General features: G+C 50.4%; 2 protein-coding genes across 2 annotated transcripts in view; both read left to right on the plus strand.

Moving 5' to 3' along the window:
• Positions 1–7284, plus strand: part of LOC102850170 (melanoma-associated antigen 11-like) — a 40711-nt gene extending 33427 nt beyond the window's left edge. The window contains exon 2 of the mRNA XM_006903301.1: positions 7144–7284. Within this exon, the coding sequence (XP_006903363.1) occupies positions 7144–7284 (141 nt within the window). The remainder of the gene's footprint in view (positions 1–7143) is intronic.
• Positions 7285–7422: 138 nt separating this feature from the next.
• On the plus strand, positions 7423–25931 carry LOC102850588 (iduronate 2-sulfatase-like). Its single transcript, XM_006903302.1, has 10 exons — positions 7423–7522; positions 12825–13016; positions 13890–14026; positions 14568–14745; positions 17326–17414; positions 17726–17926; positions 18810–18980; positions 21438–21564; positions 23476–23649; positions 25456–25931. Exons 1-10 carry the CDS (start codon positions 7423–7425, stop codon positions 25929–25931), a joined length of 1845 nt encoding a protein of 614 aa, XP_006903364.1.
• Positions 25932–26322: the final 391 nt, after the last annotated feature.

Genomic DNA, 26322 nt, shown 5'->3' on the forward strand with positions numbered 1-26322 from the left:
GGTAAGGTCGGGCAATCTCCTGTGCACCCGATTAACCACTTCAGCTATGGGGCGGTTCCCACTCTGGCCCCTAATATCATCGGAAGGGGACTGCTTCAGGGAGTCTCTTAGTCAGGGAACCATGAGGCAGAATTTGCCCAATGTGGAAAAACAATGTTTTCCTCCCTTTTAAAGTGTATGCTAAAAAGTAGCTGAGCTAAAGCAAGTGCTGAGAATCTCATGAAATTAACGAATTCCTTAATGTGGGCCTTGGTTTCCCCTCGTAGGCTCTTTGGATGTCAGTTGCTAGGACATACTTGGGGAAAGTTTGAACAGGGCTTGCTAAGGCATTCTCTGAGCCACGGTCAGAACAGCCGTCGACCCTCTGACACCTTGGGCTGAAGGGCCAACCCTGCAAAGAATATAGCCAGTGGCAAAGACTCACACACACACACACACACACACACCCGCCAGTTCCCTGCTATTCAGAGACTCCTCTGATGATGGTGTTTGGTAGGCAGCCCCACGGGGGAGCCCCTAGGAGGACATGCCTTTCCAGTCAGTGCCGGGCAAGATCCTAATAATCGAGGAGTATTAATACTGACCATCAGCCATTAGTCTTTGTTAAATGAGCGTAAGCAAAGTGTTTCCAATAACGGGGCGCAGAGTCCTTTTAGCCCGCTTGAATCTGTATTTGCTCACATTGCCTCCTTAGTCTATTAAGCGTTTGGCCCATACTTGCTTATCTGGCCCCCAATATCTTCAATGACAAGATATGTTTCAGGAGTTCTGTGAGGGCCAGGCTAGAGCCAGTTGACCCTCTCAACAGAACAGTTCCAGGAGGTCTGTGAACCTGCGCTGCTGCATATGCAGACTTGGCTCCTCAGCCAAGCCTGCCTTCCAGGTGAAGCCCACAGCCAGGTTACGAAGGCCAGCACAAAAGCCTGGGCCCCTGTAGCAGAGGATGGCGAACCTGCACCATCCTTTGTACATGGTCTTCAAGAGCCTCCAGAATCTTGACTGAATTTCTGAATAGACTAGCTCAAGCCATAAAGAGGCACATTCCCCATGCTCAGGTTGCCGGGATCCTTTTAAGGAATCTAACATTCACAGATGCTAATAAAGATATTCAAATAGAAGGGAGATCTGGGAGATTATATGAGAGCCTGTCACAGAGTGGGCTCAGAAACGTATAGAACTTCTGTGCTGGCTCAAGCAGTGAGTCCCATGACGATTCACCTCAAAAGCAAGGCAGAATGTTTTAGAGAGTGGGCAGATGCCAAGGGAATGTAGGCAAGCAGTTAGAAGTGTTAGGAAGTAAAGGAACTGCAATCCCCCCTCCGACCAACGTTTCTAGCACGCCTGGCCTCTGCCCACGGTGCGTGAAAGGGCCAACCAGGGTAGATTTCAATTCATCAGGATGGAACTCTCTTGTCAGGAAAGGAGAAGTGGGGCCCGGCATCCGTGAACAATGAAGGCATTCCCAATTCACCAGCCCTTCCAGAGCAGAGGACTGTTACCTCCCTCACAGCCTGAACCCCAGAAAGTGCTGGCTTGATACTTTGAAATGATGGCAGTCACGTGTCAGTTAGGTGAAACGCTATCTCACGTACAATAACATTGCAGAGTTTCTCTGTTTTAGGAACTCCAAAGCAATTAAAAACAGATATTGTGTCAGCATATACACATCAGGCCTTTCAAGAAATTTTGGTCACTGAACATCGAACGGGAATTCCCTGTCGTCCACAAGGTCAGGGAATTGTAGAAGGGCTCATGAAACCTTAAAGCAGAAGCCATCTAAACAAAAAGGAGGACTAGGAAGGACTGTGGGACCCCAAGCACAACTTAAGCTGGCTCTTCTTTAAATTGTTTAAATGTGCCTGCAGAAGGGTCTCGAACTGCTGCAGAAAGGCACTGCCGTAGAGAAAATGTCCAAAGTGAGGAGGCTCATCCCCGCTGTTGTGGAAATCTCCTGATGCAGCAATTGGGATGGGTCTGTGTCCTTGCTGACCTGGGAAAGAGGGTATGCTTCTGCCTTAGCATGTCATCCGAAAGTTCCCCGAAGAGATTCCTCAGAGATCCTGGCTGGTGACCCAGACAGAAACCGGAACCCGCAGTGCAAAAAATAGAGTGACTTTGCAAGAGCCGCAACAGAGGAAACCAATGACGAGCGCTCGCAAAGCTGAAGTTCGGACCTGGAGTCAGTTGAAGGCTCAAGAGATTGTGCAGCATCCACCGTGACAAACTCCTCTAGAGAATATGCTCCTGGGAAATTGGAACCCTTGGTCACTGCTGGTGGGAGTGTAAAATGGTGTGACCACTATGGAAGGCAGTATGGCACTTTCTCAAAAAGTTGCAAGTAGAAATACCATTTGACCCAGCAACTCCACTACAGGGAACATACCCAGAAAAGAAACCAGAACTGTCACCCAAACAGATATATGCACAGCTATGTTTATTGCTGCTTTGTTCACAATAGCAGAGAGATGGAAGCAACCCAAGTGCCCATTAAATGAATGGCTAGAGAAGCTGTGGTATATTCACACAATGGACTACTACACGGCACTGAAAACCTGGGAACTCATAAAATATTATACAAAATGGGTGACCCTGGAGGATATTATGCTGAGTGAAGTATCTCAGTCACAAAAGGACAAATACTGCATCATGCCACTGTTATAAAACAGGACTGATATGGGGGTTGGGAAGAAATGAAGAAAAGAGGGGATAAATAACGAACACAACGTTGAAACAGATGAGGGAAAGAACTGTCAAAAAGAGATATATTATTTGCATGACAACAATCCAGAATGAGAGGTGCATAGCAAGGTGGACTGGGGGAAGTGGGGGAATGGAGGAAATGGTGCAATGATAAAGGAATCTTTTTAAAAGTTAAGCGATGTGAGTGAGGTGTAAGGAGGGAAATGTGCAACAATCAAGGAATAGAAACTCAAGTTTTCTGTAAACTCTCTTTAACATATCAACAAGAAAGACAGCAACAACAAAAGCATATGCCCCTGGCCCTGTGCGCGCTGACTGCAGTGTCGGTAGTATAATGCCCGAGCCATCCTTGGGATCAAAGAAAGGCTCATTTGATGGGCGCTTTTCCTCCCAGTGACACTGTGGGTATTCTGGACTTGCAAAAGCAAGTATTGAAATGAAGTTCTACTTCTCAAGCTTTTTCTCCTTCTAATGTAAATATGAATGATGATGCCTGAAAGTTACCAAATGCCACATTTCTTCATATAAAAACCCTGATTGATAGAGTATAGTATTGGTAATTCAAAGTTTGATAAAGACAGGGTTGAAATTCTTGGCAGAATATGCCATCTCTTCTAATTATTAGCCTCGTATCACTGAAAACAAGGGCTGACATTTCTCACAAAGCCAGCAATTTTGTTCTTGCTATATTTTTGCTGTTATTTGGCCAAAATGACAAACTTCTTGAGGTTGCTGGTCTGGCAAGGCAGAGTAATCTCATGCAATTTCCAGATTCATCTTCCTCCTCAAAGGGGTCATATTACCTACCCTGCTCTGGACTGTTTCTTCTACTGACACAGCCATATAAGAGAGGCCAAGAGGAAGGACACCAATGCCTGGGACTGAAGTCCTTAAAGGATCACCTAGTCTGCTGTGGCTTCTGTATTTCACATCAGTGGTGATATCTGTACCTCCTTCTAGAGCTGTGTGCTCCCCTTTGCAAGAAATAGGTGCGTGCCAGAGCCAACAAGTGCATATGTGCAAGGCTTGGCCCACAGGGTAATGTGTCAGTGCCGTCCCCCCCTCTCACCCCTGCAGCTCTCACTGGAAGGTCTGAGGACATAGAAGCCTCTCATCTCATATAAACTCATATAAACTCATATAAACTCATATAAACTCATGCCCAGGAGCCCTCCACCTCCTGCTGTTAGCTGCCATCAAGTTACAGCCCTTGATACATGGTGGCCCCGTGCACGGTGAGCAAAACACATTCCAGTCCTGTGCTGTCCTGTGATGGGGTTGTGAAGTGAATCTTTGTGAGGCATAGTTTTTGCAAGTGGATCACCAGGCCTTTCTGCTTAGTTCATCATCAGGAAGCTCCATTGAAATCTGCCCAGCATTATTGCATCACTCAACCTACCTGCCCTGACAAGCTGGTGCGTGGGGTGCGTTTGCTGGGGGTTGACCTTGGGTCTCCAGCATGGAAGGTGCGAATTCTATCACTTGCTTCTCCCTTATATTTGGAAGCAGCCTTTGTTTCTTTTCAATAAAGGAGTAGAAGATGTTCTTAAATCACTCCATTTACACAAAAGTGAGAATTAATGTATGCTTGAATGTGGCCTTTTCTTTTCATAATTCCAAGGACTTTCAGCTGCAGGGGAATGGAGGGATGGGGGAGCAAAAGAGGACAGGGCTCATTTACATCCTTTGGTGCTATTTTCTGTAATCTGAATTTTCCAGCAGTAGAATGAAAAGAAATGTAGATAAAATGAGTAAATTATGTAGGGGAATGGAGGGATGGGGGAGCAAAAGAGGACAGGGCTCATTTACATCCTTTGGTGCTATTTTCTGTAATCTGAATTTTCCAGCAGTAGAATGAAAAGAAATGTAGATAAAATGAGTAAATTATGTCTATGCCAGAAACCAAAATTTGACCTTGAGTCTATCTCACTTGAATTTTGAAATTATCTCAGGAACAGCTTTGAGACCTTGAACACTAATGAGTGAAGACCTGATGAGCTGTGGGAGGTTATCAAGAATATCATCCAGGAAGACTGCAATAGGTCATTACAAAAACAGGGGAGGAAGAAAAGACTAAGATGGATGTCAGATGAGACCCTGAGTATTGCACTTGAGTGCCACAAAGCCAAGGCTAAGGGAAGAAATCAAGAAATGAAGGAGCTGAACAGAAGATTTCAAAGGGCAGCATAGGAAAACAAAGTATTATAATGAAATGTGGAAAGAGTCAGAAAATCAAAAGGGCCAAACCTACTTTCTTTTTGTTGTTGTTGTTTTTTTAATTTACAAATTTCAATGATAATTTACAGAGACTTTGGATTTCCACTCATTCATTGTTGCACTTTTCTCCCAACCCTCCCCCCACCCCGAGCCTGCTTTCTTAAGCTGAAGGAACTGAAGAACAATTCAAGCCTTGAGTTGCAATACTTAAGGATGCTTTGGGGAGAACATGAAATGATCCAGAAAACATTAAAAGAAGATGGAAGGAGTATACAAAGTCACTGTACCAAAAGGACTTGATAGATGGCAAAAAAGATTAAAAATGTCAACGATTTCACCTTGTGTGGATCCACAATCAACACACTTGGTACTAGCAGTCAGGAGATCAGGAGCTATATTGCAGTGGGAAAGTCTGCAATCAAGGATTTTTCCAAATTGCTGAGGAGCAACAATGTCAATTTGAGGACTAAGTTGTGCATATTTCAGCCTATGATGTTTCTAATCACTTGCTATGCATGTGAAAGCATGAATAAGGATGACAGCAGGCAGAGAATTGATGCCATTGAGCTGTGATATTGGAGAAGAGTACTAATATCCTATGGATTGCCAAAAGAATAGATATGTCTTGGAGAAAGTGCAGCCAGAATGCTCCTTGGAGGCAAAGATGACAAAGTTTTTTCTCACATGCTTTGGGCATATTGTTAGGAGAGGCTGTTCCTTGGAGAGGGAAATCATGTCAGCAAAAGAGAGGAAAACCCTCAAGTAGGCAGCTAAGGGCTCGAGTGTGTCAGAGACTGAAGAGGGCACGCACAGGAGAGGACAGGGTTCAGATCTGTCGTTCACAGGGTCGACAGCACCTAACAACAACAATACTGTTGAAGATAGCCTTCTTGGACTCTAATGACAGTGCAGCACTTTTGAAGACTTGGCCAGGTGTTCCTGTTTAAGCTTATCCATTGCTTTTTTTTTTTATGCCCTCAAGTCAGCTGCACCTTTCAGTGACCCAGTCCTTTCAAGGACGGAGCAGAACTATTCAGCATTGCTTCTAGACTCTTCTCTTTCCGGGAAAAGAGCTCTGGTGACATGTCTGTTGAGTGTTGAGCGTTCACGTCTCTGGCCGTTGAGTCCACAAGGCCACTGCATGGGAGAAGGATGAGCAGCCTCCTCTGGTTAGGGTCCTGCGTCAGAAACCGGAGGCTTGTGTTGACTTGGATCCGATTCAATGGCAGTGAATCTGAGGTTATTGTTTTGAATTTTTAGAGGCACAGACTGTCGCTTCTTTCTCCCAAGTAGTGGCTAGTGGGTTTGAACTGCTGATGTTTCGGTTCACAGTTTAGTGCTTAATGACAAAGTCCTCACCGCTCCTCTATATTTATGCTCTAGTTCTAGTGGCACAGTGCCTTCCCATAAAGCTTTGCAGCCTTTGCAACCTGACGGAGGGTTGCCTTGAGTTGGACGCGACATAAGTGGGCTTTTGGTTCACACACTCGTGCACGCGCGCGCACACACACACACACCCACACACACCTTTGTAGCATAATGTGGTAGTGTTGCACTGCTGACCAAAAGATCAGCGGTTCAAACCCACCAACCTATCCATAGGCGATTCAGCTGCCCTGGAAACCCTACACACACATACACACACACACACACACACACACACACACAAGAATTGGAACTGTCCCTGGAAACCCTACACACACACACACACACACACACACACACACACACACGAATTGGAATTGTTGATTACGGTGGGTTAATGGAACACAAACACATCACTAATGAAACCAAGGTAGCAAACCAGATGGCCTGCTTCAAGGACATGCAAATGGACAGAGCGACCTCTAGTGGAACTGTTGAACAATTTTTCTACTGGCTGTTAACGCAGCCCTAAACCAAGCCAAACTCATGAAGGGCTAGATGTCAAAGTCCTGAGCTTAGAAAGAGAAGCCGTGGGAGGGGGTGGCAGAGGGTCTTGCTTAGGGTATGACTGAACATGTCAAGAAGCCAGTGGTACTGTGACTAGTTTTTTAACTGAGTCACCTCGTCATCTGCTTTGCTTGGCACAGTGTGTGCCCGTGAGCAGGTGCCACCACCATGCCAACCCGGCTGTGCTCCTCCAACTCCACAGGGCTTTGCTTCTACCTCTCAGACAGAAAACAGAACTGGAAATTGCGGGCGATTCAGCTCCCTTTCACTCCCCTGAAGCCCCGTAAACCTCAGGCTACCAGCTGTGTTCACACTGCAGACAGCCAGAGAGCCTGTACACCCTGGTGCCCTGTACATGTGGCGGGCAGAACCAGCCAACTGCGGACGCCTCGGGATGCCATTCCCAGCGCGCATGTGGAGCAGGGCCCAGACTGACCCTTTGTGCAGGGTTAGAGGGCCCCCTGGCTGTCAGGCTGAAGATAGCCAAACTCGACCCCTCTCAGGCTGTCCATCCTGATGAGATGAGCCCTGGAACCCCAAACAACTGTACTAGACCGGAGCAAAGAGCCGAGAATGGAAGGAGCGGAGCCTGCCTTCCAGGAGCGCCCAGCCCAGCATCCCCGGATCGGGATCGAGAGGAATGTGCTCCGGAAGTCCCAGGGCAAGGGAACCGGTAGGCTGGATGCAACCCTGGAGAGCACACGACCTGGAGGAATGCCTCCAGCAGCCGGAGGAAGCTTCTGAGGAAGGAAAGTGGCCCAGGAAAACAATGGCAATTTCCTGTGCTCGAGAAGGACGCGGAAAAGGACAGAACACGAATGGGAGCCATCTTCCAAAAGTGTCACAGTGGAAACGCCCCCCGCCTTTCCCGGCTCAGCTGCTTTCTCATCAGATTTCCTTCTTGCCCTCCCGCTGCCTCTGCCCAGTGCCATCTCCGCTTCCACGGGGCCAACACACCCGGAACTGTGCCGCCCACGATTTGCTGTCTCACCAGAGCTTCACAGTCTAGCAACTGCATTCACTTTCGCAGTGTTTGTTTTCTGTTTATTTGTTTCTTCTCAAGAGGTAGGCAATGCATAGCCAAGGGTCTTCCTCCCCTGTATTATATTTGCATTCTTTCTGCTTTCTATTCTCCCAGCAGTTTGCCTCTGTGTGAATGCTGTGCTCCTCTCTGACTCAGGATTTGATATCTCACTCAACTCTATGGCTTCGTGCTCTGTGCGATGTGAGGTGTGAGACTGCACTTTATTCATAGGCTTTTTTTCCTCTATGAATTTAGTATACTCTTGATTATGGAAATTGATTAAACATGTACAGAAGTGCACATAATGGAATGATTAACTCCTGAGGTGCTCATCACCCAACTTCCTCAATTTTCTTTCATCAACCTTCATCTCCTTCTCCTCCTAACATACAGATTTATCAATTTTTAAGATTGCTTATGACATCTTTGAATATAATCTCATCACCATTTCTACCAGCACAACTCTTGACTCTCTACTTTTTTAATTTTCTTTTTTTATTGAGTTTTCAAAAAATTTTATTTTATAAATTTTAATGAACATTTACAGAGATTTTGCATTTCAGTCATTCATTGTTGTACTTTTTTATTTACCCCCCTCCCCCCAGTTTGCTCCTCTCTTTGAAAAGCAAAAGATAAACTTCTTCGTTGGTATACAATCCCACCGATCCTGCCCCCGCCCCCCCAATGCACTCCACTGTGCAACCTTAATTCTGGATTCCTGTGATAATCATAATATGCTATCATATATCACTTTTAAACTGTTCTTTGACTCTCCACTTTATAATGAGGCACTTAGTGTGTCTAATTTTCCTCCTCCCAACTTTTTTTAAAAGTTTTGGTTCATGCCATTTTTTATGAGAAGGTGACTCACAGGGAGATCATTGTGTGTGAAATCCTTAGAAAGTACACTGGGCTACAGGAAGCTGGGAGAGACAAGAAAAGATCTTCCCTTGAAGCTGTGAGATAATAGATTTCTGTTCTCATAAGGTACTTTGTTAAGGCAGCCCTGGGAAATCAATACAGAGGACTGAATAGTATCGTCTGAAATAAACATGTTCAAGTTCTTGCTTTCTGTATCTGTGGATGTGATCCTGTTTGTAAAGAGGCATTTTATTTTACGATGTTAATGAGGTCATGCCAGTGTAAAGTGGGGCCTGAACCTAATACCTTCTTGGTCTTATTTTTGCGCTCATTCTCTCTTTCTCATTACTGTCAAGTTAAAGCCAGCTCATAGCTGATCCTCCATCGGGTTTTCTGAGGCTGTAATTTGGAGATTGCCTATCTTTCTTCCACGGAGCTGCTTCCATAGAGCTTAGCTTTTGGGTTATCAGCACAGCCCTCTGGCCTCTGCCACTGCAGCTCTCTGGAACAGATATAGAGACCCACAAAGGGGGAACGTGGACACTAAGGAACCCCAAGAAACTAGGCAGGAGGCCCACAAGTGGAACTTTAGCCTCTAGAGCTGTGAGAAAATAAATTTGTTACAGGAGCACTATTAAAAAATTAAAAACAATATGCCTTCAATATTGTTACATTCTAGGAAGTTCTGGCGGCCTAGTGGCAAGAAGCTGCGCTGCAATCCCAAAGGCACACGGTTCAAATCCACCAGCTGCTCCACAGGAGAAGGATGGCCAGTCTCCTTCTGTGCGATTAAGTGCCTCTGAAAACCTGCTGGAGGGTCAGCTATGTGTCAGTTCTGACTCAATGGTACACAACAACAATAGCAACAGTAAGATGACACACACCTTAATTTCTGTAGTGGATCTTACTTGCATGGAAGGCACCCAAGCGTCGAGGACGCTCCTTCATAGGGTCGCTATGAGTCGCCTGCAACTCGACGACACTTAACAACAATAACATCAACAGAGAGAGAAAGAGAGAGAGATCAGCTGGCCCAGTGAAGAGAAAACGATGTGACCAAGACCAAGGTGGGTGACTTTTAAGCTGCGGCCCTCGGGCCAGTCTTTCATTGTTTTTGTTCAGACATTCCTCTAGGTCGTATAGCCCTGGTATACAAGGTGCCGTCCCGTGGTCACTTGTGGTCGCTGTGAGGCTGAACACTGTGACACAGATGTGTCAAATGTGTTAATGGTTGGGTACCTAATGCGGACAGAGAGTGAGGTGGAGCTCCCCGATTAAAACAAGCGTGGAAGGAGGAGTGGCATCCACTTCCATAATAGATTGCCTCCGGAAACCCTATGAACTGGAGAGAGGATGAAAGGCACCCAAGTGTTGAGGACTCTCCTTCATAGGCTTGCTATGAGTCGCCTGTGACTCGACGGCACTTATCAACAACAACAACAACATAATGATATACTGTGAAGCTATTAAAATAATAGATCTGTATGCGCTCACACGGTAAGGTGTCCAAGGTACAGTAATTGAGAAAAGTAAAATCTACTTACAGAATGCGATGTATGATTCCATTTCTTATAAAGGTAAAATGAAACTATATATGGTAGATGTGTGTGCATTGACAAAATCCAGGAAGACCTGCATGTGGGCTTTCACTTTTTGTATCACTGTTCAAATAAATATTAGTAACCAAATGCCCTGCAATCCCAAAGGCATGCAGTTCGGATCCACCAGCTGCTCCACGGGAGAAGGATGGCCAATCTCCTTCTGTGCAATTTCCTGCCTCTGAAAACCTGCTGGAAGGTCAGCTATGGGTCAGTTCTGCCTTGATGATACACAACAACAACAACAACAATCCTGAGGCAAGAAAGCTAAAACAGCACACCCAGTAGCCAGTCTGCCCACACCCAGAAGGATCCAGACTTAGACCTGCCTTCCCTCCTGCCCCTCAACAAGCCCACGAAGGAACTCCATGCATGTTTTGAGGCAGGGCTGTGGGCAAATTTTGTCTCAGCCCCTGGGTTTATTCAACTAGCTGGGTGTTTGATGTTTTCTATTTTCTTTCATTGGCATGAAATACATAAACAGCATTTGCCCTCTATTCTGTGTAAAACTCAGTGATATGAATTATGTCCTCTGTGTTGTGCAGCCATCACCACTCAACTTTCAAATTAGTTCCTCCCCAACCCTGAAACCCAGCCCCTTTGGAGCAGTAATGAAAGGCTTTAGGGGAGAACCAGTGCACCACACATAGGTCCCTGGCACCACAGCTCTGAGGCAGTGCGAGCAAATGAGGGCATGAGCAACTTTCTAACGGCTCCTGGAGCCCATGTTGACTAGGAGCCTCTAGAATCGGTCAGACCTCTCTTTTGGAGGGTAGTTTTGCTCTCCAGCAATGTCAGATCTTTGTTTTAGGAGAAAAGGTGAGAGCCTGAGCAGCCACTAAGACAGGGCAAGTGGCAGGATGACCAGGGCTAGCTGGGTGCTGGGTGAGACTGGTGGCTTAAGCCCTGGGATTGGCCTTAAACTTCCTTGATTGAGGAGGTGCCTGCAATGTTCTGGTGTGAACAGTCTCCCCCTGCTGGTGCAAAGCAGTCTTGACAGCAATGTTAGTGAGCTGCTGTGGATTCACGGGCTGGCCTGCTTTATCAGCTCTCTCTCTCTCAAGCTCGGCTGGGGCCCTTGATCAAGCCTCTGTTAGTCTCTGGGGGCTTTCCTAGCCAGAGCTGTGGAAGAAGAAAGAGTGTTGTAGCCAGCGTACTGCATGACTGGGGTGCACTGCAGAACCTATCTCCTATCTGCTGTTGTGGAACGACGTTATTTTAACTGAGTGAGGAGACTGCGGGTAGAGGGCCTGGCTCACATCTTCAGTTTTCCAGAAGCTCCCTTTTAGCAGAGGAATGGCCTTCCCAACGTTCTGCCCAAAGGAGATAGATGATTTCTGCCACCAAAGTTACGGCTCTTCTTCCACCCATCCCATCGCCCCTTCATTTCCTTCCTCTTCTCCTCCACCCCTTGCTTTCATTTCCTCCCTTTTCTTCTTGGCTTTTCCGAGAAACACGGGTTCAAATCTTGGCCAGTGCTCCTCATGCACAAACCATCATCCTTCAGTTAGTGGAGGCTTTCGTGCTGCTGTGATGCTGAACACGTTTGAGTGGAGTTTCCAGACTAAGAATGGCCTGGCAAGCTCCTTCCAAAAATCGTGAGGACGGTGCCACAGCTGGTGCTTTTCCAGTCCTGAGCACTTGGCTGTCGCCCAGAGTGGGGGCAGCTAACCATTGCCTCTCAACACACAAGCTCGCTGTTTTGTTCTTCCGCAACTAACAAGGCCAGCTCCCTCCCTCTCACCGCCTACAAGTCCAACTGTCACTTTCCTAGGGAGGTCCCTCCCGCCCCTGCCCTCCCTGCTTCACTTTTCAGCAGGGCACGCCCCCTGACAGACAGGCTGCATGTCAAAGATTCTTCACTGCTTGTCTGGAGGCCCACGCACCGGTCAGGGGACCGACACTGTTCGCGATCCTTAGTTGAGCAGGAAAGGGAGTCCTTAGAGATGGAAGGAAAACGGAACCAAACTAGCCAGGCCGTTTTGACTCAGTGGGACCCCCTCCCCTCCGTCGGGTTTCCAATGCAGATCATCACAGGAAGATACTGGCAGATTGAACCGCCGACCTTTCCGCTGTTGTTGTATACCCTCGAGTTGGAACCTCGATCCTCCGGCGGGTTTTCAGACACAGTTAATCAACCGGGAGGAGATTGCCCATCCTTCTAGCTGGTGGATTCGAACAGCATGCCTTCAGGCTTACAGCTACTGTCCACTACGCCGGCAGGGGACCTTTGGCGATAGAATAAGGAGGCCTCAAAGCGAAGGGTCCCCGTGAAGGAGACGGTGTTTGAACCCGGGGAAGGCAGGCGGGGCTGACAGCCCGCGCTTCACGCTCAGATCACGCGCTTGCGCCACGAGCTGGGCGAGGCCCCGCCCCCTGCGGGCCGGGGCGGGGCCGGGAGAGGGCTGTGCGCAGGCGCGCTTGCTCTGGGCCCGGCGTCGCTTGGGCGGGGGCGGCCGCCTGGCGCAGTTAGTGTTCGTTGTTCCTGACAGAGCGGCGCAGGCGGCGGCGGAGGCAGCGGTGCCGTGGCCTTGTGGCCACAGGCGGCCGCTGCCGTCCTGCGGGGCGGCCCGGAGCCGAGGTGCCGCCGCCATGGCCGGCCCGGGGCCTGCTCGGGCTGGGTCTGGTGCTGGCCTCCGTCGGCGCGGCCCTGGCATCAGTGGCGCAGAGGAACTCGACCGCAGGTGGCCCCCGAGCCCTTGCCCCTCCGGGCCGCTCCGCCTCGCTCCTCCGCAGCGTCCTTCCTTCCCACCTTCCCTGCCTGCATCCGTTTCTTCGTCCCCGTATTTTCCTGCCCTCCCTCCCTCCATCCACTTCCACCCCTTTTCTCCTTCCCTCCAGCCACCATCTTTCCCTCTCGTTCCTCTTCCCTTCATCCATTTTCACATCTTCCTTCCCATCATTCCTTCATGCGTCCCTTCCTCCATTTTCCTTCATCCGTCTATCTTTCCCGTCCTCCATCTTCCTTTGCCCCGTTTTCCCTGCTTTTCCTCCTTTCCCTTCAGCCATCCATCTTTCTCTCCCTCTTTCCATTTTTCTGTCGCACATCCACCCATCTTCGCCGCCTTCCGTCAGTGCATCCCTCCATTTTCACCCTTTGTCTTCTTTGTCAATCCGTTCAGCCTTGCCTCCCTCCTCCTTGCCCTTTCACCTTATCTCCCTCCATCCTTCATCCCTCCCACCACCTGTCTTTCTGCCCCTGCCAACATCCTTCCCTTCTCGCTCCCTCCCTTTCGCCATCTGTCTTTCTCACAGTCTGTGCGAGGCCTTACCTCCGTTCATATCTTTACATCCCCCCTCCTTCCTTAATCATAGCTTCATCCTATCACACAAGACTATTGTTTCTCTGCACACTGCGCCCCAAGAGCCACCGAGACAGAGTGTGGGTTTATGTCCCCAGTGCCACCCCTGCCCTGCAGGTCCAGCATGGGCACTGGCTTGGCAATGGGCTGGTGAGGGCATGGTCTAGCCTTGGGTTCTCAGTGCTCCAAGCCCTGCCCCAGGTGTAGCATGGCTGATCTCACCAAGCCTCCCCCCTCTTCTCTTCCTCCCAGAAGATGCTCTGAATATCCTGTTTATTGTCGTGGATGACCTGCGCACCTCCCTGGGCTGTTACGGGGACAAGCTCGTGAGGTCTCCAAACATTGACCAGCTGGCATCGCACAGCCTCCTTTTCCAGAATGCCTTTGCCCAGGTATGTCCAGGACCCCAGGTGTGGGTGTGGGCCTTGGGGCCGGAGGGGTGGGCCTGTCATTAGAAGACACTGATGGTGCCAGATACCTTGGGGTTAGAGGGTACCAGTCTGTACCAGGGTAGTAGAGAAAAGCCAGTTGACTGCACACAAGGATGCTTGTGCAAGTGAACTTGACCAGGAGGCACGCTCCTGCCCAGTTTTCTGGCCAAGGTGGGGCTCAGGAGGAAGGGCACTGCAGAATGCCCCCTTTGGGTGATTGCCATGGAGCGTCCCTCCTGAGCCGCTCCTGGTGCCACTTGAGGGTAGTGGCTGCTCTGTGACTGGTGAGAGGCACTCACATGCCATTTTCTGCCACGGCCTCCATTTACCTTCTGGGGAGACTTGATTCTGGCACCAAGGCTAGGCCGCACTGCTGCTGATTGCCGTGGTGACTCAGCCTCCACTCTGTTGACAGAGGCCTTCAGGAAGCTGTGTGGCACCTTCCAGATGACAGGTCTGTTTTTCTCTGAGGGTGATTAACTCTGCTTCTGTTTCCTCCCAGCAAGCAGTGTGCGCCCCGAGCCGCGTGTCCTTCCTCACGGGAAGGCGGCCTGACACCACTCGCCTCTATGACTTCAATTCCTACTGGAGGGTGCATGCTGGCAACTTCTCCACCCTCCCCCAGTACTTCAAAGAGAATGGCTATGTGACCATGTCGGTTGGAAAAGTCTTTCACCCTGGTACGCCTCGCTCTCCTAAGCCTTGACTTCCTTTTGTTCATGCCCAAGCAGAGCAGTTCTTTCTGGGCTTGGCATGTCTTGGAAGGGGCCTTGTCTAGTGGGGTGGGCCCTTCATTAGCCACTGCCACCTTTTCACTTGGCAGTGTGGCTTCGCATTCTCAGTGAGAGTGAAAAACCACAGAACGAGTTCTTGCTCCTTTCAGAAATAAGCCATGGGGCTCTTTGGTTCCTTGAGCCCCCTGGACAGTAGGGAGGACACAGGATAGGGCGCCGGAAGTGTGGGGTACGAGCCCAGCCCTGCTCTTGACCCTCTGTTCCTCAGGGCTTGTCAGTGAAGGCCTCCAGGGTAGCTGGGCTGTCGAGCTGCCCTGTCCCCTGTGTGAAAGGGCAGAGGCCAGTGGCCCCAGTACTGGTCACGTGCCTTCCCTTAAACCCTTGGCTGGTTTTCATGTGCCATGAGAATGCGGGTATTTCGTATTTATAAACGTGTGTGGGTGAATTTGACCAAATGTCAGGAGAAAAGGAAAATATCAACGAGAATACAAGCCACTGGCTCTCCCACCACCCTGTGTTCTCGGTTCCCCTTTCTGTGCCGGTTACTTTTCTTATTGGAGATCATTTTAGCCATGTTATTTTATAGCTTAGAATTTTTTTTTTATAGAATTTTTTAAGACACGAAAATTTGCCCATGTAGTTATTCTTCTCAAACTTCTATAAATAACCCTTTCACTGTGAGGATTGAATTTCATGACGTTTCAGCCCTTTTCAGGTGTCTGTTTCGGGGGGATTAATGGGGACATACTCCCTACCTCCCTTTGCCTCTACACTAGTTTGCCTGCATGGCCTCATTCACTACTTGTTCCTTTTTTCTCACTTTGCGCAGTGTGGACAGAGCACATTTTGTTGATGGACACCTGAGTAGTTTCAGCCTTTTACCTTTTGTGAACAGTGCTGAGTGGCCATCCGTATACATGCATCTCGTGGAGTCTGCTTTCAGGTCTTTGGCATATGTATCTTTTGGGATATGTATATATTCCACTTGAAAATGGAATTATTTGTTCAGTCGTAATTCTAAAACGGCTGCTAACCGAAAGGTTGGAAGTTCAGATCTACCAGCCACTCCAGGAGGGAAAGATGAGTCCCCTTCCATAAAAACGTACTGTTTTGGAAACCCACTGCAGGGGTACTGTGAGTCAAAGCACCGCTTATCCAGAGTCCTTTTTCACAGCCAGGTCATAGTCTAAACACGCAGATCCATCACACTGCAGTCTGTGATGGAACTCCGAATTGCTTTCCGTTCCTTGCTGCCATACAGAACGCTGGAGTGAACATCTCTGAAAACAGAGTGAGCTGCTGGTGGCCAGTGGCACCAGAACTCCAGGACTCAGGTTCTAGGCCCACCTCTGCTGCTGCTTAGCTGTGCAGTTGACTGTGGCAGGTCATTAGTCCCCTGTGAGCCTCAGATGCCTTGGCTGTGAGGGCGGAGTGATTGCTGTCCTGATGATCTCAAAGGGACGCCTCCAGACCCAGGTGGGGAACGCCTTTGAAAGTTCCCTGAAGATGGGGGTTCTTGGATGAAGAGGAGGGACCGTGACTCGGCCAGGGTCACGCATGAGGCCCGTGTGTGACTGCTGGGGCAGGGCCTTCTAGGTTAGCTCCCGGGCCCACATGGTGCCGGCCCTCTGCACAGCTGCTGCTTGGTCCTTGGTTTCATCTGGCAGTGTGCTGTCTGTCCACGTAGATTTTTGCCTCTCATGGGGGCCCTGGCTTCTGCTGAGCCTCCCCGCCCTCACTTGGCAGAGGCTGGCACATGTGCCTCTGTTGCCCTCCGCAGGCTGTGGGAGGGATCTGGTGTGGGCTTAAAAGCTAGGCTGCTGTCACAAATCCCCACAAAGTGGTTGATTGCAAACAAAAGACTAATTGCTGCCCAGGTGCATCTGACTTGAAGTGGGTGACTCTTAGTGGCTGGGATTTCAGAAGCAGATGTGTGTTGGTTTGCAGCCAAGCCCTTTATCCACTGTATTGTCCAGGGACTCCTGGCTTAAAACAACCGAAATTTAGTCCCTTTCACTTTTCGGAGGCTAGAAGTCCAAGGTCACGGTATGGGCGGGCTGTCCTCTCTGAAGGCTCTGGGGGAAGACCCTTTTCCACATCCTCTGGCTCCGGTGGCTCCATCCTTGCAGGCTTGCTGCCAGCTCCCCAGCTGCTCTTTGTCTTTCTCTTCTCCCTGTCCTGCAATATGGCTTCCTGTTAACTGGCTCCATCCATAGAGACCCAGTTTCCAAGGAAGGCCGCATTCATAGGTGCAGGGTTGGAATTTGAGCAGCCTTTTCTGTAAGACATATGTGCATCTGTAACAGAGCTTAACCCAAATCATGTGGGAGTAAGTAGGAGGTGAGCTGCTGAACCCACAGCTTGACACCTGGCTTGGCTTTAGTATGGACTTCTCATCTGGCCCAAGCCCTTGCTCGGATAGATGAGAAAACAGGCCCAATTGTTTACCGCTTTCCTTTTGTGCAGGGCAGAGGGCACAGAAAGACCTTCAGGCTCTATTTAAGGACTTCCTTGTTTCCCTTCTAGGAATAACTTCCAACCACAGTGACGATTCTCCTTATAGCTGGTCCATTCCGCCCTACCACCCCTCCTCTGAGGTGTACGAAAACACCAAGGTAAGCAGGTAAAAGGGGCCCTGCTGTGAGGCCCCTTGCTTCTCAGCCAGCAGGTGGAGGCTGGTTCGGGGGCATGCCACACTTTGCAGGCAGGTTTGCGGCTTTTCTCTGTGTCGTGCCTTGCCAGGGAAGGCGTCGGGCTGTGTAGCACGAGGCCCAGTGAAGAGGTAGACCAAGAACCGAGTTTGTTTCCATTCTTCTAGTGAACACCCGGGGGGCCGGCACTGTGAACACTAATCCCATGGGCGGAGCCCTCCTGACTTCTGCTTGCTGCATGTGTCAAGCGGACTTTGTATATTTTGTTTGGAAAGACTTGCAGGGGGCAAGATGGACAGCTGCACGCCAACCTGCTGTGTCCTGTGGATGTGGTGGATGTGCCGGAGGGCACCTTGCCTGACATGCAAAGCACTGAGCGGGCCATCCAGCTATTGGAAAAGATGACAACATCGAGCAGGCCTTTCTTCCTGGCTGTTGGGTACCACAAGCCGCACATCCCTTTCAGATACCCCAAGGTGAAGAGCTGCTCGAGGGTTGGTCCAGTAGAACTGCTGTAGTGATGACACTTTGTGGTGGGGGTGGTCGTACAAAAGTGGCCCTGTTCCACTGTCTCCTGTTCCCAGGAATGCCTGACAGACACTGGGTCCCAGTGGAGGGAAGATGCCACTCTGAGCTCAGGGCCAAGAAGGCCTTCGGACATGCAAGAATCCTGGCAGAAACGCTCTGCTCTCACAAGGAGAGCTTTGCTTTCTTTGTCTTGAGCTCAGTGAATTGGTTGGGGAGATCACCATACTCCCAGTTGGTCACCAGAGCAAAAGAAGGGGCACCAGGCCAGGACTGCAAGTCCTCTTTAACAACTGCTGTCCCCAGGTCCAGACCCTTTGACACAGGGCACTGGAGCACGGTGCTTGGGGTGCCACTTAGAGGAGGGAGCCTTTTCCTCTCTAGATCCTTTCCCAGCCTTCCTCGGGTGTGTCCACTAGAGGACGACTGTGGAAGATCGAGGCTTGTCTCCCCGCCTGCACCCCGGGGGCCGTTGCTCTTCATTGCCTATGCTGAGGACAGCAGCACTGAGTCTGGAGAGTCCTCTCGGCATGTTTCCAAACCTCAGGGTGGGCCTGGGGACCCCGCCACCCATCTGCACAGTTTTCCTAGCTGGAGGCAGGTGGGAAATGCGTCAGGAGGCTATGCGTTTGTATGAGGAGAGAACTATCACTGCTTACTTCATAGGAGACAGAAGTTTCCTAGTTTCATTGCCACTGACCCCATGTGAGGTGACCCAAGTCCTGACTTCCAGTTGGGGGGTGTTGGTGAGCCACCATTTAAGTGCATCACAGTCTTCTGGGAAAGGCAGTGACAACAGCTGTAGTGAAAGCCTTGTGCCTTTGTATTCTCAAGGAGTTTCAGAAGTTGTATCCCTTGGAGAACATCACCCTGGCCCCTGACCCTGAGGTGCCTTCTGGCCTCCCTGCTGTGGCCTACAACCCCTGGATGGACATCAGGGAGCGGGAGGACGTGCAGGCTTTGAATGTCACCGTGCCCTATGGCCCCATTCCTGTGGACTTTCAGGTACTGGTGCGCTTCCGGGACGTCATGGCATCAGTGAGGCCCTCTTTCTCCGTAGAAACTGCTCTGCAGTGTTGTACTCAACGTGCAGGGTGCTGTGGTGCCTCGAAAGTCTCCATCTGCTAGTGCTGCTTCCAGGGCAGAGAGCGCCTGGAGAGTCTAGTCACTCAGTAGACGTGGGCACAGTGGTGAGGGCCTTTATTTCCGGTGACTGACAACGCGTCAGCTCCAGAGGTGGGCAGCTTCCTTCTGGATCAGAGTGTGGGCTGCCTTTGATTGCAGGGCCCCTCTGTGGGTATCTTCCCAGGAGCATGTCCCTCTTGGGGGCTTAGTGAGCAGGGTCTTGGTGCGGAGGGAGCTGGGGCACCACCAGGGCCCCTGCCAGCTAACTGGCACCTCCTGTCCCGTGGAGCAGCCTCGGAGATGGACTCCTCACACTGTTGTGTCCCACTGTTGTCCTGCCCTGGGGCGGCTGTAACAGAGCATAACCCTGAGTGATGACTTCTAAGAACAGTTCTAGAGTCTGAAGGTCTTAAGCGGGCTTGACTGTGTGGATCCCTTCCGGGAGCTCGTGCTAGTGTCTGGTGTCTTCCTACCATCCTTCCTGGGCCTTTGCTTGGAGACAGGTTCCCCTGTGCTGACTGCCTACCCCTCCTCGCCCCTTCCTGCTTCTTCTCCCCTCTCGTGCCCACCCTTGCCCGCCCTGCTGTCGTCTCTGCACCACAAGGGTGACCTCCCTCAGTGGTGTGCTGCTTTCTCTACTGGTGACCACAGCACCCCTTCTAGATCCACTCGCCCACCTGAGCCTCCTCCCGTCTCAGTCCCCATGGCTTAGGAGGTACTTGTCCTCACGGTCACGCCCAGGCCTATGTTCTGCCCTTCTCGTCAGTTCCCTGCTGACAGTGAGTCCTCGAGCCTCCTCTCCAGCCCAGGCCTCGCTGCTGACCGTCACACCTGCCTGCCCATCTCCCTGCCAGGGCCACTTCGAGGCAGCGGGCACAGAGGCCTGCCACCCTGCCTACCCACCTGTCCCCCTCTTCTGCCTCCTGGTCTTCGTGTGACCACCACCTCGTGCTGATTGAGACATCTAGAGTCCACCTTTGGATTCCTCACTCGTGTTCCTTGTCCACCCTCCCCCCCACTTTGCCCGGGGTCCCCTAGATTCCTCCTCCATCTGCCTTCAGCTTTTTAGCCTTCACTGCAGCAGACCTTTCCTTGGCTCACTCATTCCGTTCCAGTCTCCCACGTCGGCTGCACACCCACCACGTGCCGTGCACTGACCTGGGCCCGAGCTGCCTCCTCCTCATTTCTATCCCCAGCCTCAGCGGCCCCACACACCTGCTCTGTGGCACTCTGTGCTGGTCTACACGCTGAAGCCCCTGCCTAGAGCGCCCTACCTGCACTGTGTGATTGCAAATGCCAACTCATCCTTCAGGCCTCTTCTGTGAAATTCCTCTGTGCAGCCTCCCCTGATTTCCTCAGGGCTCAGTCTTTGTGGGTCACCCCTGATGCTTAGGCCTTCTCATCTCCAAACCTGTGTCCTCTTTTCAAGGCCCCACACAAGAAGGAGTGGGGACCCGTGAATAGCCAGCACCCAGTTATCCTGACAGGTCATCCTTGCATCTCTCCTCACTTCCGGTGCTTCCTGACAGTGCTTGGCATTGATTCGTTTGTACACACCATCCTGATCTGTCTCCATTGTCGCATAGTCTTCCTCCTGTGTGTCTGTGCTCAAATTTCCCTCTGTTTTGGATGCCAGTCACTAGCTTAGGGCCCACTGTAACCCGGTCTGACCTCGCCTTACCTTGTTACGTCTGCAAGGATCCAATTGCCAAAATGGCTCATGGTCATAGATATTAGGATGAGGACCTGAACATATCTTTTTGGGGGACACAGTTCAGCTCACATCAGCTTGGCTACTCCTGAGGTCCCTGCTGGGTTTGTGGTTGTGCAGGGGGGACTGTTCTCTCCTCCCTCCATTGCTTCTCTCCTGTTCTGCTAGGAGTTGCTTAGAGAGAAGCTATTCATGACAGCTGCAGCGTGTGACCCCCAGCCATTGCTGTTGTGTGCTGGCTTAGGGGAGTGTCAGAGGAAAGGTCTCATGGGGTCAGCCTGCCTGTGTGGACTTGGGTGGGGGCCGAGGGGGTCAGTGTCCGTACATGCCCATCGGCTGACCCTTGTATGAATGTGTGCTAGAGGGAAGCAGAGACAGAAGTGGCACGTGCATCTGTTGGGCTCTGCACCCCAGAGTGAAAGCTGATTAGCTTAGAAAGACCTGACCGTTGGCCCCGAAAGTTTAGCTGTGACTCTGCAGGTGCAAGAGGGACCACAGATGTGAAGCCATTCACACTACATTTGTCTGAGAAAAGTCACCAAGTGCGTCCAGGAGAACACGGGCCCAGGGAGCGCGACTGCAGGTGGAAATGCCAGCCACTGCCATTACTGTTTTTCACTTTGCAGCGGAAGATCCGTCAGAGCTACTTCGCCTCTGTCTCGTACTTGGACACTCAGGTCGGCCGCCTTTTGAACGCGCTGGAGGATCTGCAGCTGGCCAGCTCCACCATTGTTGTGTTCACTTCCGATCACGGTAAGTCCCTCGGGGCCTCGGAACTTGGTGCGGAGATGGGCTGTCTTTCAGATGGCCTGAGACTGAGGAGCACTCTGGTTTGTCGTTAGCACTGCCCAGAATCAGCTTGGTGGCCTGGGACTTGTGGATGACTTCAGGGCCCCATGAGTCACAGAGGGATTTTGGATGGTGCAGGAGGTTGGATTCGAGAGGAACGTGTGTGAACTGCTCTTTCACTTGGTGGGCTCAGCGGGGCCCTCCTTCTGTGGGACAGCTTCCCTGGCCTCCCTGCTAGTCCAGAGTTGGAGGAGGATGCGGAACAATCCCAGCAGGACTCTCTGGCCTGCTTCTGTCCTCCTTTCCCATCCCTGCTGTCCTCTCTGCCAGGGCCTGGGCTTCTCAACGCTCCATCTTTTCTGGGGCTGTATCCTACTTTTTGCCTGAAATGGAACTGAGTTATTCCAAGTGACACGAAGATCGTCCTTGACTGCCCAGTGCTGGAGGGCTCAAAGAAATGCCTCATGCGTGTGGGTACCAGTCAGCGAATTCGGCCCTGAGCCTTTTCCTAGAGAAATCCCTTCACCCCTTTGTGCTCTAGCACCTGGTGGGATTACTGCGTGGAATCAACCGGTGGTTTCCTCTGTTGGAGTAGTTGTATTTTCCCCTTCTTCATCCCCCCTCCTTTCGCCTAGATCTCCCAGAACACAGGTGACCTTGTCATAAAAAAGGAAAATGTTCCAGCCAACTGACTGGTTACAACCTCCTAACACCACTAGCTAGCTCCCCTGGACGCCCATGATCCTGGTTGCAGTGGCGGGGGCCGATGGCGCCAACCTCATGTCCCCCCCCCCGCAGTGGCTCACTCATCCGACCCCTTGCTGTCTCTTCTCACACAGCTTCCTTTTCACTAACAGTCATCCTTGTCCATGTTCATAGGGCCTGGTGCAGTTGTTTCATTGATAGAGGGCTGTCTTGGGTTTTTTTTGGAGGGCTACCTTGATTGAATGGTGATCACTAAAAGGTGCCTTTCCACAGTGGTCCTTCTTGAGGGAGCGCTCTTGACTTGGAAGAGGTTCCAGCCCTGTTCTGAGGACCAGAGTTGCTGTGGAGTTGACCTCGTGTATAGCAGAACAAGGCATTGCCCGCTTCTCCATCACCCTCAGGACAAGTGATCTGCTCAAGTCCATTGTTGCAACCACTGAGTATTTTGAGTGCCTCCCAAACTATGGAGTGCCTCCTCCAGGGCTGCATCGGCAGTCTTCTGCTGTGTTCAGTAGCTGATTTTTCAGAAGGATGGCACCTTTGTTTCCCTTCCTAGTCTGGAAGCTCCGCTGCTGTCTGTCAACCTGGGGTGACCCGGCTGGTGTTTGAAACCCCGTAGGAACACCCAGGCCCTCACAGCAGGACTGACTGCAGCATTATGTGAGACGGGTGGTGAGCGGCTGTGCGTAATCCGCACCATCCTGTTTCAGGTGTTAGCAGTTGCGGCGGTCCTGAGTGACTTCTCTAACCTTTTTGGGAACACTAAGCACTAAGTGCTTATGCGAATTTGTTAATGTAAAAATGGGTCTACAGCCTAAAAAGGTTGTTAGGAATGGATGACTTGGAATAGTTGTATTGCAAAAGATATTTCAGATCAGGGATAAGGATCTGAGATTGAAAGGTTTCTTTTTTTTGTCAATAGTATGTATATGTATGAGATGGAATCAACCTAACGATCATGGGTTTGTTTTTGGAGTATGGTATATACACCTCAGCAGAAAGAAAACAAACAACTGGACCAATAAGCAGCATTGGGTTAAAGGGGAAAAATACTGATGTTGTCAAGGATTTAGTTTTACTTGGGTCCACAGTCAGTTTCGTGGAAGTTGTTGTTAAATGCTGTCAGCTCCAGTTTACAGTGATTCCTGTTCTGTGCTTTTTCTGCACCAGGGTGGTCACTCGGTGAACATGGAGAATGGGCCAAATACAGCAACTTCGATGTCGCCACTCGCGTGCCCCTGATGTTCTATGTTCCTGGTAGGACAGCTTTGCTTCCAGGGACAGGCGCAAAGCTTTTTCCTTACATCGACCCTTTAGAGTCCAGCTCGGAACTGATGGAGCCAGGTATACAATATGCCGAAGTGAACCATGTTGCTTGAGCTCTGGGCTGTTGACTGTAACGTTAGTCCTTTGAACCCAGCAGCTATTCCGTGGGCGAAAGATGTAGCAGTCTTTCCACCGAGGTAGACCCTTGGGAAGTCTGTCGGACGGTTCTACTCTGTCCTGTAGAACTGCTGTGGGTCTGGTGACTTGAAGGCATATGGCAACAATGCTAGTTGACTCATTGGTCAGAGCATTATAGAGTCCCCGCTCTGAGCCGGTGTCATCGTGATGCTGTCCCATTTGTTTATTTTGTGTGTGTTGCTTGTGCTTTTGTTGTCATATTTTAAAAAAAATCATTATGTAGCCAGTGTCAATACGATTTATTGTATGTTCTTTTAAGAACATACAATTGTATGTCCTGTGTGTTCTTCGAAGAGGTTTCTGGCTGTAGCTGTTAGAGTTAAGTCCTTCATCTGTCTTGTGTTGATTTTCATAATGATGTGGGGTACGGTTCCAGCTTCACTCTTCCATGCGGGGATCCAGTGGTCCCGGCTCTATTTATTGAAGATATCAGTGGATTAAAGAGAAGTATAATTCTACGGTTTTAAGTTACACTGCCATAGTTCAAGTGCCCATTTGCTGCATGTGGCTAGAGGCGAGCACAGTGGATGGCACAGATCTGGGGCCTTTCTCTCATGGCCCGCAGTGCTCATGAGCAGTCGGCCCACATTATTGCTGACCGTGAGTTGCATCCACTGTGCTGCTGGTGAGTTCCTCCTGTGAGCTGTTTTCTAGAGCCTTGTCTGGAGGTAAGTGGCGGGCGCTTGCTTGAAGCATACACTAGGGAGTGTTACTGTGGCATCTGGCATAATCTGACCACTCAGTGTGTCCACTGCCACCACCTGGGAGCAGGTTGCCACCGCCTCTGGCTGGCTTACAGCTTGCCCCATGGTCTCCTTGCTGTGTCCCTGCTTCACTGAATGCCACCTCCTCACAGCAGTCTTCACGGCAGCCGACAAGCCTCAAGGGCGCTGGCCCCATCATCTCACTGACCGCGGGGTCCCACAGTTCCTGAACATTTCATTGTTTCCACATGACCGGAGTCACGGTTCTGTTTGTGACTTGGTGTCCTCCCATTGCCTCACATCAGGCCACTTCATGGCTTCTGGTCCCATTATTAGTGATAACTTGGCCGTGTGTAGTGTCAGCCCCAATCTTGACATTGTGCCAGATTTTTTTCTTTTTGTGCAAATCAAGTGTTTGGAAAGTGCGGTTGAGCAGCATAAGCAAACCCCTAAAGGTGCTGAAAGGCCAAGGTGGTGGTTCCAAACCAAGGTGCATTATAATGGCCAGAATCAATGCCAAGTGCAGGATTAAGATTTCAGTGCTGGCTCGAAGGCAGAGTCCTGTTGTCACAGCAGTGCTTCAGTTGTTTTACCCTCTGTACTAAACAGGAGATGGTTTTTCAAAGTGCGCCAGACTTGCTGATTGCCTTCGAGTCGAGCAGGACTCATAGCGACCCTATGAACCAAAGGCCTGAAGCCCCTCTACAACCATCGACATCTATCAAAGTTCTGAGAGTTTCCGGAGGCATGTTATTTGGGAAGTGGATGACACTCTTGCTGGGTACCTATTTCTTGTCCTGTGTTGGATGAGTAGGTTGAAGAGGGTGACGTGCCAAGTTGGCCTCGCCTCTCAAATTTTTGGGCTAAAAGAGATGCTGTCAAAGAAAAGGGTCCTGTGGAGCCCAGGCGGGCTGCTGCTTTTCTGCTGGGCCCGGCGGCGTTTTTGTGACATAACGCACTGCCATGTTGCTTCCCGTTTCAGGCAGGCGGACTGAGGAACTCGTGGAGCTTGTCTCTCTCTTCCCCACGCTCGCTGGCCTGGTGGGACTGCCACTCCCACCCCGATGCCCTGTGCCCTCCTTTCACGTGGAGCTGTGCAGAGAAGGCCAGAACCTTCTGAAGCATTTTCAGTTCCATGACTCGGAGGAGGATTCGGACCTCCATGGTAACCCCCGCGAGGCCATTGCCTACAGCCAGTACCCACGGCCTGCAGACTCCCCTCAGTGGAATTCTGACAAGCCGAGTTTGAAAGATATAAAGATCATGGGCTATTCCATCCGCACCATAGACTATAGGTATACAGTGTGGGTTGGCTTCAGTCCTGAGGAATTTCTGGCTAACTTTTCAGACATCCATGCTGGGGAGCTGTATTTTGTACATTCAGACCCACTGCAGGATCATAATGTGTATAATGACTCCTATGGTGGGGAACTGCTCCCCTTATGGATACGGCCTTGAATCTTTCCAACCCCAAAGGGTAGGTGTTCGATGATGGAGAGAGACGACCTCAGAACTGGTGATTTCATGGTCACCCCCATATTGGTGGCCTCCCACGGTGTGGGCACTCAAAACACACATCAATGGTTCAGCCTATGGAGCTGTGACTGCCAGACTTTTTATTTCAGTAACTTGAACTTGGAACGATTGAGTGCTAAGTGAGCAGACTTCAAATTACACCATGCCTTTAGGGACCATCGCAATGCTAGGTAACTTTCAGTGCCCCAGCATGGAGTTCTGCGGTCCCTAAATAGAAAACAAAGAGAGAAAAAGCAGGTGGGAGTAAAAAGCTTAGCCTGTCATCTCCTACAGATGTGCGGAGGCTGTAGAAGCACGTTGATGAGAAAGCAGA

Source organism: Elephantulus edwardii, unplaced genomic scaffold (assembly GCF_000299155.1).
Source record: "Elephantulus edwardii isolate Elephantulus edwardi_28Jun2011 unplaced genomic scaffold, EleEdw1.0 scaffold00556, whole genome shotgun sequence".
Lineage (NCBI taxonomy): Eukaryota > Metazoa > Chordata > Mammalia > Macroscelidea > Macroscelididae > Elephantulus > Elephantulus edwardii.

Excerpts from the sequence above, each read along its gene's own strand:
- LOC102850588 (XM_006903302.1), top strand. The coding sequence starts at position 7,423 with ATGGAAGGAGCGGAGCCTGCCTTCCAGGAGCGCCCAGCCCAGCATCCC. Across the intron at positions 7,523-12,824 it reads GTCCCAGGGCAAGGGAACCG|AGCGGCGCAGGCGGCGGCGG; the intron begins GTAGGCTGGATG and ends TGTTCCTGACAG. Across the intron at positions 14,027-14,567 it reads TCCAGAATGCCTTTGCCCAG|CAAGCAGTGTGCGCCCCGAG; the intron begins GTATGTCCAGGA and ends GTTTCCTCCCAG.